Here is a 15327-nt window from a genome sequence, read left to right on the forward strand (position 1 = left end):
TGACATTTTTAATTTTTGTTTTAATTAGCTCTTAAGTTAATTATTCCATTTACATGCACTTGAGTCACCTAGTTTCTAATTCAGCAAATAAACTGATATCCCAATGTATTACAAATAAGAGAGCAGGTTGACAAAATTAGTCAAATGCTACCGATTGGACTTTAGAGGCCTTATAATCTATCTTTGACAAGAGATTGATTGAAGGCCTGTACGCTTATCGAGCACTTAATTTGAAATACTGAACAATATTAGGTAAGTGATACCATTGACATATAATTGAATGCATTTAGTCATTAGGCAACTTTTTTAACTCTTCTGTTTCAGTTGAGAAGCTGAACAATTTCTCAATAACATTTAAAAGACTAAAAGTAAAATGGAAATTATATTTGAAGTAGGAAAAAAAATCCAAGAAATGAAAGACAGAGAAGGGCCATCTATTTTCTTTGTTGCTCGAAAATGCTTATACTAAACAATACATTACTCTAGTTGCTGCTAAGTTCAGGTCTAGTTAAATTCTGTGTTTTCCGTAAATTTATTTATTGTGCAACGTAAAATAGTTAGAAGACTTCTTAGTTAACTCAAACCAGAAACTGGGAAAGCTTGGGAGAGGTGTGCATCCAAGGCAAGAACAAGCCACTCGGCCAGCAGCCGGTGTCTACTTTTTCCCTTCCTCTTCTCCCTTGATAGCGTCTTTTGGCTTTTTGTCTGCAGCTGGTTGCTTTTGTTTGTCTCCACCATATTTTGCGCGGAACTGATCCGCAACGGAGGCATCGATCTTATGGAAGAGCGGTTTGGGCTAGGGAAATAGACAAAAATTGAGAAGTTTTGCTTTTTAAACGTATAATGGCGAAGATATTCTAGGTTTCAGTTTCGTAATGATGGTCCATGACCCACGAACTGATTGAAAATTAATAGAACACAAAATTACCAGTCTTTCTCTGGATTAAAAGGATTTACCTTTTATTGGTCTAGAATTACGCGAAAATGTTAAAGGTATTGATGGGTTGCCTACTTAGTTATTTGTGAAAATGACATCACTATGATGATAATGAATATGACGATGATACGTGTGATGATGATGATGATGACGATGGTAACAGTAATAATAATAATGAAGAGAAGCAAAAAAGATGATATGGAGACGGCTGCCAGCTTACAGTTTCTAGGTTCTTCTGCAAATTCAGTCTCGTCTTTACTTCTTTTTGTTTAATAAGTTTTTATTTAAGAAAATGAACACTTGTTTTCATCTACTATCAAAAATGTCCTATTGTTTTGTTGTCATCAGGCCCTTCTCGTAAAAGGTGACGACAGATACAGACTTGAAAGCTGGTGTTTCCTTCCGCACATCTTCTGTCTTCTCTTATTTGTTTGCTCTTACCGTTCCAATTTTGTGACCAGTTTCCAGATAAGGAATAAAGTTGTCCAACACCACATTGCCTTCGTCGGAGACCTACCAAACAAAGGACGACTTGTGTTTAAAGTAGATTGATAAAGGAAAACAGTTCTTACAAAACTCTTTAACCTCCCGCACTTGCCCTTGGACGCAGTGAGAGTTGTGAGAGGGGATTGGGAGCTGTAACTTCAGCCTTTGATTTCTATGTTCCCGGTCGGATTTGATAATTCATAGACATTTAAAGAATTTAACAGATTAGGCCGGATAGTTTAACTTTAAGCGGAGGGGTAACCAACATATTACACTCTGTTTATAAGAAATTCTAATTCATTTGGTTCTCTGAAGATTACCCAATTGGGGTAATAGTTTTGCACGCAAAACGTACCTACCTGCAACTGGCGTTGAATTTCTTCACTGACTCCTGGCATGTATGGATGAACGAGAACAGAAAGCAGCCAAGAGAGGTTTGCTGTGATGCCTATGACTGTGCCTGCACGTGATCTTGATGATAAAAAAATATGAATGGCTTACGTTATTTGCAGTGAAATAAAAGCGCAAACACTAGGGGATTGCTTCCAGTGGGGTTTTGCTTCTCCCTCTTCCACTTGTTGAATCATTATGACAAGTTATGTTTTTATTCATGGGCACGAAAAAACGTATTAAACCCGATCTGAACCCGGTTGTTTAGAGAACTACACAGAGTTAGCCAAAACTTTATCCATAATTTATAAGGTTTCCTGTTTCTAGTAAACTAAATGAGAAACGTAAACCTAAGCGCATATTCTTCTTAAGACATAGGTATCAAGTAATTTTTTAGCTTAAAAGGATACCATGAAAAACGTAAGCTTAGATCTATGGCTGATCCAAGATAAAACCAGGCCATAAATCTGGTTCAAGACCAAAAAATATTTTATTGACCATTGGCACCTTTCTGATTCGCTGCCCTTGAAGAGAACCCACGGCTGGTTGGACTGTATGTACTGATTACCCAGCTTGGATATGTTCAGTACGTCTTTTAACCCTTCTCGGAGCCTAAAATGTAATCATGACATTGTTGGACATAAAGATTGTTTTTTCTTGCGGAGAGACGTTGCACAGGTTAGAAGCAACATTTGAGGTATGTTTAAACAACTAAGCAATTGCTTGGTGTAACAGACTTCGAAAGAAAAATAAGTTGTAGCCGGGTTGATAAGCTAAGGAAATGAGTAACTCAAATGTGGCAATAACTATGTGCTGAGTTTATTATCCAATTTATATTGCCTAAAGAGGTACGCATTCAAACAACGAATCATTTGTTGAACAAGTTATCTTGAGTTCATTAGATTTTTCCAAAGCTACATAGATTACCTCATTTTCTCAAGATTATCGATGTACGTCTTTAACTCTTTATTGATAAGTGCGATGAACTTCTTGTCCTCGTCTGTCAATGCCATGGCTGGTATACAACTATCAAAGTTGTTCTGCACAAACATCAAGGCGCTAGCAAAAAAAAAAAAGAATTAATCTATCATAATCGCTAACATGTCTTTGGGTGCTACAGAAATCTCCAAATCGCTACGGACGACCCTAAAATTCAAAAGACAATGAAACAAGTTACCCAACAGCAAACTACAGCAGTGAGGACATACCGGTTAATGAAATTGCCAAAGTTGTTGAGCAACTCAGTGTTGTTACGTGAGACAAAATCCGACCAACTGAAAGCACTATCCTGTTTAGAAAAAACAAAACGTGTAAATGAAAATAATAACAGAAACTTCAACAGAGAAACGTAACAGGAACAGTGGCAAATCAAACAGACCTTAATGCACCTCTCAAATGTGTAGGTTTAAGACAGTTGTCACCGCAATGTTGATAATTTTCCATCGCTTCACGAACATTCCAACGGCTCGTTCACGGTCAAAATGTTAGGTTATGGTACGGTAGAAACGAGTAAGCTTAAAATAATGGATGGGTAAATTACTTATGGCTCTAAAGAAAGAAGTGCCTCACCTGACTCTCGGGCCTGACGAAAAGCAGGTAGAATCTCCACACATCTGCAGCTATGCCTGTGTCGGCTGCATGATCACCAAACACTCCCACCCCACGACTCTTGGAGAACTTGTCATCTTCGTAGTTGAGGTATTCTGGAACAAAAGGGAGATAAAGTACTAAGATAATTTCTTTAATTTCAACCCAGCAGCCCATATATCGTCAATTTTCGGGCATGATGCCATATTTTAAGATAATTATAAAATTTATGGAAGCGTAGGAGTCGTACGCGGAGATAGCCGAGAGCGCTCTAGCTTCTTGAGTGGTTAGGACACCTCCCAAGTGCATCCATAACTCGATAGCGTACAATGTGGTGATTTCCATTTGTTCTATAACGTAAAATTGGTACATTGTAGCAAAAGAGGATGGATGCCTCACTAAAAAATAATCGAAACGAAGTTTGAAATTAACCAAGTTATATATGTTAGTGCCAGCCGTTTTCGAAAAAAAAAAAACTGGTCTAGTTTAAGTATGCAGAAGGACAGATTACTTTAAGTCGACGGTGAGAACAAAAAGGTTTACAATTCAAGTAGAACGACATTAAAAGCGGACGCGGAAAGTTTCATTACCTGTCGCGCTGATAGAATTCAAAAGACTGTAGTTATCGTCTGCACCAATCAGAGTGCACGGGAACACAACAGTATGAAAAGGGACATTATCCTTTGCCATGAACTGATGAAGAGAGACCTGAAAGAATTTAATTTTGCATCAAAATTAGTGGGATCGGAACCTGACCTAAGGTCACTGAAAATTTTCGAAGACCTCAGTTACAACTGAATACCTTTAATGTAGTTTTGAGGCTATCATCAAACCTTAGAAACGAATGGAAACAGTTCAAGATAATTGAGAGCTTAGATTCATGGAATTTGGTTAACTCTGCCACGATAGCGTTTATAAAAGCCCAAGAGAGACAAAAAAATGTTTGAGGATTTTTATAGCCAAATATTTCGGATAAGATTCAGTTGTATGGTTGGACTTATGCACATCAACTGTAGATTATCATTGTTTAATTTGAAGCATTTATTTGGCAGCAATGTAGCTAAAGTAGCAATCATAATGATATACAGTAATAAGATACAGCTTAGTTAAATAAGTTGATATTTTCCTATGGCTCACTTGTTGAGGGTTTTTCCACCATTTCTCCCACTCGTTCGTGTAGTTTGCTGTGATGGAGAGGTACCTGAAACAATTAAGAAAAATGCAGAGTTTTTCAATTGCCATTAAGGGTCATAGCTACACTCTTAAGAGAAGAGAAAAGAATCATAAGCAGAAGTTAATTATAGGAAATTAATCGTATCAACATAAAAATTTTCACCATTAAACGCTTAAAAATGAAAAGAATATTAACTCACCCTATTGGTGCATCAAACCACACGTAGAAGACCTTATCCGTGTATCCTTCCAAAGGAACAGGGGTGCCCCATTTCAAATCACGTGTAATGCATCGTGGCTTGAGGCCCTCCTTGATCCAACTCTGAGTAATTTGGCGAGCATTTAAGGTCCATGTGCCTTACAAAAAGAATAATTTTAAAAAAGATCGCGTTTAATTTGAATTGATTAGAAGGAGAATGCAGTTGTGAATGGTTTTGGGAAAATCAAAGAAGAATGCCATTTTAATTGATCGCTTCTAAGACAGATCAGGTAGAACTCTTCAGATTACCTTCAGAGGAAGATTTGTCGATCCAAGTCTGCAAGGACAATTCCAGCTGAAAGGCATAGAAGTATGCAATTTAGTGCCAGTGACATTATATATGGAAAGTATTTGTTAATCATGGACAGTCTTTACCGTAACCTCGCTCAACATCGAGTTGGCAGACTGCAGACAAGCGGATATGTGGACGCACTTCGTAATTTTCCGTAGGCTTTTTGAATGAAACCAAAGACACGTGAGCTAGGATCTCTGAAGACTTTTAATTTTCCTCGCATAAAATGGAATGTAATGAAGTTTTTGCCTCTTTTGCTTCGTTGGAGTTTGGCACATTTTACAAAAATCGCACACTCTTGTTGAACCAGTACCTTGGGCAAATTCAAAAACAAGTGCTTGCTGCTTCTCACTTTTGATGTTCCTCCACAAACCTTGCATCGAGGTTTCTGAAAAGCAAATTTACCTCAGGGGTGTTTGAGGAGGCAACACAATGATTAATGTGAATCAGTTAGACACTCCTTGTTACGTAGGATTATAATTGTAGGCGTTTATCGCATAGAGGACATCGAGGTACTAAATCTGACACCAGACCCGTATAACTTTGATTCCAATACGATTTAATCTGATATCAAACACGTCAAACTAAAACACAAACAAGAAAACCTAGTCTAAGCGACATTGCAAGGAGCTAAACTAAAACAATAATTATTACATAAAAATACAAAGATCGAGCACATAAACCCTAACAATAATCGATCAAATGATAAACGAAAACAACAACGGGAGAGAAAAATACGCTTACCGATTGTCCTCTCTGTACGCCTTATTAACCAGAAGTCGCAAATGATCGCAGATAACTTTATCGCAGATAACTCTATCGCACAAACTCGCATAAACTCTCCTTTTAGCGACAGCGCACGAGGCCACAACGCACGAGGTCACAATAATGTCTCACTAAAACTTGATATTTAACTTAACGACAGTTACAAGGATAAAAGCGGAGTATTTTTACCCCTAGTAATGTTTTCATGACACAAAGGTCGCTTGCTCGCAGATATAAGATTCACACGCTTTGTATGTTGTTTTTGTAATAACTCGTTAGATAAATCAACTGATTGCTCAAAAATGACGTATAAAACTTTTTCTAGCCTCTTTCCTTCGGTACGTTCAAAGTAAAAGAAAACCAGCTTTACCTTAAGCTCAATAGCGTTAATAAGCTTTCCACAGGAATCGCACTGATCTCCTCTGGCACCCTGCAAATGCAAACACGATAAGTAGAAAAAGTGATTTACTTTATCAGGGATAGCTAGGAGTACGAAACAAAACAAACTCAGCGGCATCCAGTTGTTGGAATAAGGGACTAAAAAGAAGATTTATACCTCTGCAGTTCTTGTGGACTTAGATAACATGGAAATGGGATGGCTTACCTCATAGTTGCAGAAGGGACATGTACCCTCAACAAAACGGTCAGCAAGAAACCTGTGAGAAGAACGGACCACAATGGTGGGGAAATAAAGTTATAAGCGTGCGTCATCATGCCATTAAAAAGTGACTCGTTTCTCTGCAGCTCTCGACGACTTGTTTCACTGACAGAGAGTGAATGAATTAAAACTGATACCACAGCGACGGTGACTTACTTATCATCATGGCCTACATTGTCTCTTCTGACTATACTCAATTCCAGTTGGGTTTAAATTAGTTTCCCGTGTTTGTAAAGGTAAAGCCACGTATACGACACTGGACTTAAAACGTTTCCAAATAGTTGAATTTAGTCATATACATAGGGATTAGTAAAAGTCAAACCTTTTGCACTCCACGCACTGAAGCTGTTCCAGGGTGTCCTCAACTAAGTGATCTTGTTTGTGAAGTCGCCAGAAAATGTCTTGGGCGATTCTAGGGGTAATGAAGACCAACTTTTTTCAAATATTTGATAAAAAGGTTGACAAGTAGCACGTTGTCATCACTTTTCCAATGTAGTTCAAGTTCGGGGAGCCTTTGTGACAATATCGTCCACTATATATTCAATTAAATGCATTTGGGGTTTCTTAGTTGATTCGATCAACCATGATTAATTCACCAATTTTACCTAGCCCCATCTGGGGCTCGGATTTTTCTATTACACTAAAAATTGTTTCATCTTTAAACCTGAGTTCAGACAGTGAATATTGCGGTATGGCGATGTGACCCATGCGGCTGCACAAGAGTGTCGTTGATTTTCTCCGATACTTTCAATAAAACTTTTGAGTCAATGTGCACTACTATGCTGCTTCGGTAAACATCCACACTCAAATTCTCAGCCAGTAATTATCGTTTTTCGAAAAAGAGAAATATTTCCATTAGATCGACAAGGATTAGTTAGCGAGGAGCTCAAGAGTGTATTCGGTTTCGTTTCTTAAAAAATTGAAGTTTGAAATTGAAAAGTGAAGATGACCTGTCTGTTAAAAAAAAAAAACCCTAATACTGTCTCAAGAGCGAAAAAGGAAAAACCACATCCAAAACCTCTAAAGATAGCCCTCAGGATGCAAGAGACTAGAGCAAGAACAAATAAAAACAATGTCACATCATAAATTAAACTCACTCAGTCTGTTGCTGAGTGGTTGTTCTCCCAAAGAAATCAAACTTGATCTGAAACCATTCGTAGACTTCTTTGTGAATCTTGAAGTACTTGTCACAGATCTGCTGGGGTGTAAGACCTTCTTCTAACGCCTAGCGTAAGGAGCAACAACATCAATGTTATCTTTACAAAATCAAGAGTACCGTTAATTCGTGGATGGAGTTCTTGCATAGTTTTACAAATTAAAAAGGCCAGCCTAAATGACCACAAAACCATTAACACCTTTTACTTCGTTATATGATTTTTCCGTATTTGCATATCCACGCACAACTGTTGTGACTATGTTTTGATCTTTGTACGGCTGACTTTCAGAAATGACGTTCAGTATTTTTACCTTGGTTTCTGTGGCTGTGCCGTATTCATCCGTCCCACAGATGTAAAGCGTGTTGTACTGACGAAGGCGGCAAAATCTATAGAGCGATGCACAAAAGAACTAGTGTAAAGTAACTGCTATTTCGATTCCTAGATGACAAGGAAAATCTTATTAAAATAATCAGATCACATGCTGAAAATAAGAACTATCAAACTGGAAATTATACATGTACCCCGAAAAAGGTCAAATGTAACTTCTCATAATTTGTCAGCCCTTGGAAAAATTGGAACATAGCAACTGGACACATTCATGGGATGGAGGGAGGAGAACCTGTGGAAAGGCTTTGTCTCTACGATTAGTGGGTAAGGACCGGTTTCTCGAATGTCCTTTTCATTACTCATACCAAAAGTTTGTTTTTTGTTACAGTATTTAAATCCATGATAAAATGCGAGCTTTGAAATTAATTTTAAAATAAACTATTATTTGGATTGAGCTTTGAACTGGTATGTCTTCGGGCCGGTATGATTATTGCCGAGTTCCCTTAGGGTTGTAAGGAAGCACTAGGCAGCAAGCAAAAACAAATACAAACCAAATAAGCAGGTTTAATAGGATTCTTGGAGGGCTTTTCCGCTTCTGGCAATTGGGTCTTATATTACAGTTTCTCCATACAGTTACTGTCCTCATGGCAAAGATGTACATGTGTGGAAGACGCAAGAAAGGAAGGACTTACGTGCTAACGCAATTTTTATACGGTAATAGTATTGAAAAAAATATCCGATATAAGAGGAAATACAAATGAAAGCGATTTTCAAAACTCGTGCGTAGTTTTTCCTTTGGTAAAGGTTTAGGTACCTGGCAAATACGTCAGCACTAAGGACACAGCCAATGATATTTCCCAAATGAGGCACATTATTTACGTAGGGCAAGGCACTGGTGATGAGAATGTTCCTCTCTCCTTCGATTGGGAGACTGCGGAAGGCAGAAGCAGTACACGAAAATTAGTCATGTATCGTCATTGAAACTATTTCAGCTCGTTTTTCAAGCCTCAAAGATTTATTTTACTTCTGTTGTTAGTCCAACTTAAACCTACATAGGATCCACAAGCCGGCGAGTTTTCGGGCGGTTTTTGCTTCCACTATTCCAATGCTCAAAGGCCAAATCAATTTCTTCCCTTGAAAGAACTTTCGCAAGAATTCTCTGAAACAAAGAAAGTATTCTGTGAAATTCCCTTAGCATAATCCTTACGTTGAGAGGTACCATCTGACTAGATGAATTGCCCGTAAGCTAATAAAACTCTCTTGCTCTAGTTCCCAAGTGGGTTAGCTAACTTCATGTAATACCTGTTTTCATATGACGAGTCATTTAGCTCTCGGTGAGACTGGCTGACCATGATCACCGCAACTTAAACTGAACTCATTGGAATGCTTACTAATGGACGGTTTTCATTGAATCAGACCTACCGTAAGTTTGACGAAAATTTTTCTTCTTTTAAATTCATTAAGTAGAAAAATATGTTCAGCATTTATTCCTTGTAACCCACGGAGTTATTTATTCTCTATCATTTATATATTTCTTGGATACATGTCATTCAAATTGGCAAATGCTCGTTAATTTTGAGGAGAGACAAGGAAACCTGGTGAGTGTATTTTTATTACAGAAATTCAATACTCCTTTTGGTTTCAGAAGCAGAAAATTGCCTATATAATATTTTTAGCAAAATATGAAAGTTGAATAGATTGACCAATGTTTGACACTAGTATTCTTTCTCACCTCCTCTGTGGCAGAATCGCGTTCTTGCTCTTGTTGAGATGATGGAGAACCTGTAAAAGCGGAATATTTCATCATCGTCATCATCTTTATTGTTATCATAATCATAATCATCGTTATTATTACTTCTATCATTGCTTACAACAATTTATATGCAAATCAAGTTCAGTTTTACATTGGTAAATACTATCAGAATGTAAAATAATTTATTTTACTGATCTGCAGAATTGTTCTAGGTTACCGTCGCAAATGTGATGATATATTCTCTACATGCACCCGAATTACCCCTGGCCTGTTTTTCAAAACGAGGCCTGGTGCTCAATCATTCTTGTGAAAATGAGTTTAATTTGCATGTGAATGTAAACTTATTATCATATGAAAGGATGAGCACCACGACTAGTTTTGAAAATGAGGCCAAGGGTAATTCGGAAATGGGCTATTCAAATAACATGGAATGATCCAACATATATTTGCGCCTGAAATCCATACGGATTTATTACTGTCTGTGCTAAACAAAAGCGTGCCCTCTGATCTGGCATTGCCGTTAGTTTTAATGCTATCAATTCAATTATTTCTAGTCTTCTCTCGGGCAGTAAATATTTCTTGTCTATTTTTTACCTTTTGTCGTCTCCTCATGAGCGTCAAGCATTGCCAACAAAGCATCCTACAACAACAACAACAAAAAACCCAAATCAGTATTTAAGAGTTTAAAACGTATATCAGGACGGGAGTATATACTTTTGAAAGGCACCTTACCCTCTCACAAGGATCTGTATTCTGCATATCGCCATCAATTAGTTGTAATGAAAAATTGATCTAAATCTATGCTATGTATAAGTGTTTCAAATTAGTACACTCAATACGTTTCCGAGCAGCCTCGCAGCAAGAAATAAATCTCAGTTCTCTATAATATATAAGATTAATAACACTGGCGGTATGATTTATTAAGATTTATGGCTTAGATTTAGTCGTTTGACGGTTATTCTGCGGTTAAAGTTGCAATGATGGCGTTTATTTATTTATTTATTATTACTATTTTATTCCTTTTTTTTTCTTCATTCTTACTCTGTAATGTCATCTCATGTATTCTACAAGCGATGTAATATACCTCTATTACTTTTCCACTTGTTATGTTAATACTTCAAGGGCTACTTTTCAATTATTTTTCTTCATACCTTGTCCAAATTTGACAGGCTGTAATGTAAACCTATTCTCTCCTGTCGCTTCCCGCCTCGACTAGCCAATACTATTTGCGGGAAGCGACCATTTTTGTATTTTTCTTTTGTCAAATAGTAAATAAAGTTGTAAGTTGCAAGTTATACCTTAAAGGCAGAAAATCCTTTTCCTCCTGCGACCTCAGATTCAGTTTTGATGAAAAGTTCCTGAGACATAAGCAGGTCGTGCCACCTTATTAAGTTTGAGATGCATGGATCTGTTTGATAAAGAGACAAAATTTTCAAAGCATCCTGTTTTAATTTTGTACTCTTCTGTCAGACAAAATCATAGACTGAGAAAAATATTTCTGGGCTTCTGCTGCATTCATAGTAGATACTCTGTGATATTTAGCCCTTCGTGACAAGTCTAAGTAAACTAAATACATTTCATGGTTGAGCCAATGCAGACTTTATAGGTGGAGCAAGCTCTGAAGACAAAGAAAGCACATGTTTGCCAATACCTGATAATTTCGGGTCCTCCATGAACAAAGGGTGCAAGGAACCCCAAAGGATGACGTCGGCTAGCCCCAGGTGATCCTAGAAAGTCAAGGAAATGGCGAATGGCTAATAGAGGCGCTCAAATTTAAATCAAAGGTGTCTAATTCCACACAGTTGTGATTCAAAAGTTAAAATCCAAAAGAAGGAAATAGTGTCAAGGGGTTTGATACAATTAGCTAATAGAAAAAGTTAACAAAAATGTAAAGAAATTTTTTTTTTAAAATCATACCCCAGAAAAGTACTTCTTGGAAGTAAGACCTTCATCTGCATGTCTCAGGAGATTTACCACATCGTCAACAAGGCCACTGTGCTCTCTAGATCTCCCCTGGCCAATTGACCTTACAAGATGATTGAAGATTACAGGCTGCCAGATAAATTGGTAAATAGGTCAGCAAAAACCTCACAGATGTCAAGGTGATTGTGAACATAATTCCTTTTTACTGGGTGGGATCTTATGCTCAAGGCCGGGAGCTTAGTCACTGGATTCGCAGAACGGTACATAATACACTTGACCACGTTTTCTCTCACTTATGTACACTCTATGCAACAACTTACCTGCAGAGATGTGCTCTCCCACTCCACCCACTGATCAACAATTGCTTTCTCATAAGGTTCAGGAGCTACATCTGAGCTTCCACCGAGGTCAAGGAGGTACCTATACGAACAACATTAATGATCAGCATTAGAGTGTAACAGTGATGTACATTTAATTTGCATTCATTTGAATTAACAACAGGTACTACCCTTACTGTTGCTATTATTATTTATTATTATTATTATTTATTATTTATTATTATTTATTATTTATTATTATTATTATTATTTAATTTGCATTCATTTGAATTAACAACAGGTACTACCCTTACTGTTGCTATTATTGAACTTGATCCACATGTGGAAATCAACTTCATGACATGGTATCATAAAACTTAGTTTAATCTTTTAAGGGATGGCCTTTAGATTCCAGATTAGATTAAAACCACGAAATAACCGGCCTCCTTCAGAATAAGCATTCAGCCAGACCCTTTATGCGGAAATTCTTTCGATTTACTGCAACATTTACGTAAACTGGAAATGTGGTTGAGTTTCCTTCATTAAACAGAGATGGCTGACTAAAATGTGTGAGAATAAACATAACTTGCCCGATTTTTAAATGCCAGCCAATTGTTGTATAACTTCTTTGGAATTGGGTAAACCAAGGGAAAATTCCCTCGAAGGAAATACCAATTGAGACCCAAAATCATAGTATGTTAGCTTCCAGGTCTTACGTTTTGAATGTATCAGCCTAACATTCTTGATGAACCGGAAACGTGTGATCATCCTAAGAACTTTTTGATCACTTCTTCTTACCCCTCCTAAAACCGAATATTATAACTAAGGGAAGATAATAAAAATGAACAAAATGGTTGTCTTTAAACATACGATGGTACATATATACCTGCAAATGATGTTTGGGCTGTGCAATAACTTTCCACCGTCAGTCTCAAGCACTGGCAGCTAGTAAAGACAAAAATATATATTAATTTCAAAGGCACTGTTGATTCCTTTTTATTGGATCCAATGGTTGTACATAGTGCGGCTGAGTCGGGAATTAAATACTAGATGATTTACCGAAGCTTCTGTCTGGTTGTGCATAAAGTCAATCCTCTGATTGCAATTATTTCTTGAGATAAACGGTTTCAAAGTCAAAGAACTGGTAACTATTTTAATGTAATCCAAACATTTACCCAAGCCCCACAATTTATTTGGTCAGCTTAATGTATGGTAGACCCGATGCAGAATGCAGTTATCGAGTATATCATTGCTGAAAATCACCAAAATTGTTGGGGATGGGAAGAGTCTTTTACTGTGAGCGGTTTGCATTCAATGCAGCTTTTATTTTACAGCTTGGTAACTAATAACTCGAATAACTTAATTAAGTAATGAAATTATACAAACTACCCTGATTATCTACATATGTATACTATAAAATAATTATACAAACCTTGCTACTTCCTTGGGGAGTGAATTTTGCCCTATCTTATATAGAAAAACATTATGTCAATAATTTGTTCAAATTGTTCAAAGGAAATTTCATCTAAAAACAATGGGGGATAAAGGAAGTTAAAGGGGGAAAGTTAAAATAATATTTTCAATCATATCTCACGTCATTCTTGTCTGGCCATTACTTATATATATATATATATATATATATATATATATATATATATATATATATATAGATACAAGATATGATTATTTTCGTCACCGGCGCAACGTTCAGATTGCACAAAAACTGCGTAAAAACTTTAAAAATGTTTAAACTTAAATACAAATTCGCTGAAGATGTTTTGGTTTTACGTTCAATATCGAGCGGCTTATCAATTAAATCAAGTACTGGCCGACTTGGCCCCGTGTACGTGTCTCCAATATGCAAATTAAGCTGAGGTCAAGCAAGACTGCTACATCATCTACTTTCTTAGAACTTTTGTTTTACACTTTGATTTGATACATCCCACTGGCATCCTCTGTGCGTTTGGTTAAGGAAGTGTTCTTCCCTTTTCAAATTGTGTCGAATGATATAATTTTTGATTTTTATGAAGCGGAGACAACACTCCATCACGATTGTAAAGTGGCATCAGAAGTTGTCGCCTCAATGCAAGCTATTTAAATAATAGGATACAGGTCGGAAACATGCGCAAAGAAGCTTGTTACTAATAACATGCGCAAGCGCACTTCACGACTAGCGTTACCTACTTAGACATGTCAACCAAAGTTCACATAAAAGTATTCTCCAGCTGTTTGCGAAATATCTCTCTAAAGATCCCTCAAGAAAGCGAATGCCATCGAAAAAGGAAGCTTTGAATGCAACTTTTTCGTACAAGCAACAGTGATTGCAATTGGTCAAGGAAAGTCGCCAAGATGAATGTATGAAACGTAAGTATTCGTACTCATCAAAAATGAAAGTGTATTTCCCAAGAGAAGCACCACTATTTTGACCTGTTTACGAAACGCACTACTTTTTCTCGCCGAATACCCTAAGGAATTCTGAGAAATAGTTGACTATAGATTGGGATTTACCTGCTGAGTAACTCCTATGCAATGTATCGATTTGAAATGCGCGATTTTGCAGAGTGTTGGCCTCAATATTTTCGAAATAAAAGTTGCTCTGCTTGAAAATGCCGAGTTAAACGGTGTCAATTATTTTCCATTTTCAGCTGTGGTTAACAAAATGATTGAAAATTAACGACGAGTGTTTCCTGAGTTGAAAAGCTCCAAAGACAGCTCCAGACGTAAAACTTTATATAGAAAGTTGACGTTATATTCGATATCCTGATGTTTCAGTATTTAATTCAAATTGTTTCTTCAAGATAACGTGGAATGGTAATGCTCACTTTCAAGTGAAATAAACCAAATTTGAAAATAATTTACAATGCAGATGTACGTTTCAAGAAACTTCTGGTATCAATTCGGAATCGCATTACGCTTATTGGTGGTTGTTTAATTTCCTCATAAATTTCAGCATGTATGTTGCATTTCCAAGAACTGGCGTTCCAAAACTGTTTTAGAAAAGGTTTGTGTTCCATCATCATTGTAAATCCTTTCCCCGCCGATACACTGTAATCCCCTATTCAGCTAAAATGCTCTTCTGAGTGTAATCTCAGTAAAAATGTGTTTACATGAACGTTTGTCGATGTGTATAAAAGTACCTCGAAAAAAATGAAAGCTATCGATTGCTGACCTTCATTAATAAAATGAAAATGAAAATTTTCTATTTTTAAATTTTTTGTTAGGGCTCGAGCCAAAATGCTTTTCAAAGCCGAAGTCAAGTGAATTTCTAAGAAGCTGTGAAAGATAAGCCAGTGACAGCTTGTC

The 15327-nt window shown here is 36.9% G+C and overlaps 2 protein-coding genes across 5 annotated transcripts in view; one reads left to right on the forward strand and one right to left on the reverse strand.

Moving 5' to 3' along the window:
• The window catches only part of LOC111331498 (methionine--tRNA ligase, cytoplasmic), a 19617-nt gene continuing 4290 nt past the window's right edge, over window positions 1–15327 (reverse strand). The window contains exons 2-28 of one of the 2 annotated variants that reach the window (XM_022936621.2): window positions 13457–13491; window positions 12911–12969; window positions 12028–12127; window positions 11702–11836; window positions 11436–11511; window positions 11083–11192; window positions 10379–10424; window positions 9764–9813; window positions 9084–9190; window positions 8846–8962; window positions 8015–8090; window positions 7645–7772; window positions 6870–6959; window positions 6494–6545; window positions 6260–6319; window positions 5438–5512; window positions 5082–5127; window positions 4774–4930; window positions 4538–4601; window positions 3991–4108; window positions 3383–3516; window positions 3022–3101; window positions 2741–2872; window positions 2321–2425; window positions 1783–1894; window positions 1379–1450; window positions 1–796 (exon numbers count right to left, since the gene is read on the reverse strand). In XM_022936621.2, coding sequence (XP_022792356.2) covers window positions 656–796; window positions 1379–1450; window positions 1783–1894; window positions 2321–2425; window positions 2741–2872; window positions 3022–3101; window positions 3383–3516; window positions 3991–4108; window positions 4538–4601; window positions 4774–4930; window positions 5082–5127; window positions 5438–5512; window positions 6260–6319; window positions 6494–6545; window positions 6870–6959; window positions 7645–7772; window positions 8015–8090; window positions 8846–8962; window positions 9084–9190; window positions 9764–9813; window positions 10379–10424; window positions 11083–11192; window positions 11436–11511; window positions 11702–11836; window positions 12028–12127; window positions 12911–12969; window positions 13457–13491 — 2477 coding nt within the window. In that variant the 3' untranslated portion in view covers window positions 1–655. The remainder of the gene's footprint in view (window positions 797–1378; window positions 1451–1782; window positions 1895–2320; window positions 2426–2740; window positions 2873–3021; window positions 3102–3382; window positions 3517–3990; window positions 4109–4537; window positions 4602–4773; window positions 4931–5081; window positions 5128–5437; window positions 5513–6259; window positions 6320–6493; window positions 6546–6869; window positions 6960–7644; window positions 7773–8014; window positions 8091–8845; window positions 8963–9083; window positions 9191–9763; window positions 9814–10378; window positions 10425–11082; window positions 11193–11435; window positions 11512–11701; window positions 11837–12027; window positions 12128–12910; window positions 12970–13456; window positions 13492–15327) is intronic. The other variant, XM_088740991.1, reaches the window with a different exon arrangement.
• Window positions 14248–15327, forward strand: part of LOC111331471 (uncharacterized) — a 14351-nt gene continuing 13271 nt past the window's right edge. For 2 of the 3 annotated variants that reach the window (XR_015993983.1, XR_015993984.1), the window contains exon 1: window positions 14248–14388. The gene's annotated coding sequence lies outside the window, so the exon portion shown is untranslated. Of the gene's footprint in view, window positions 14389–14669; window positions 14807–15327 lie in introns of those variants that run through there. The other variant, XR_015993985.1, reaches the window with a different exon arrangement.

The sequence above is a fragment of the Stylophora pistillata genome, chromosome 12, assembly GCF_964205215.1.
Source record: "Stylophora pistillata chromosome 12, jaStyPist1.2, whole genome shotgun sequence".
Taxonomy (NCBI): Eukaryota; Metazoa; Cnidaria; class Anthozoa; order Scleractinia; family Pocilloporidae; genus Stylophora; species Stylophora pistillata.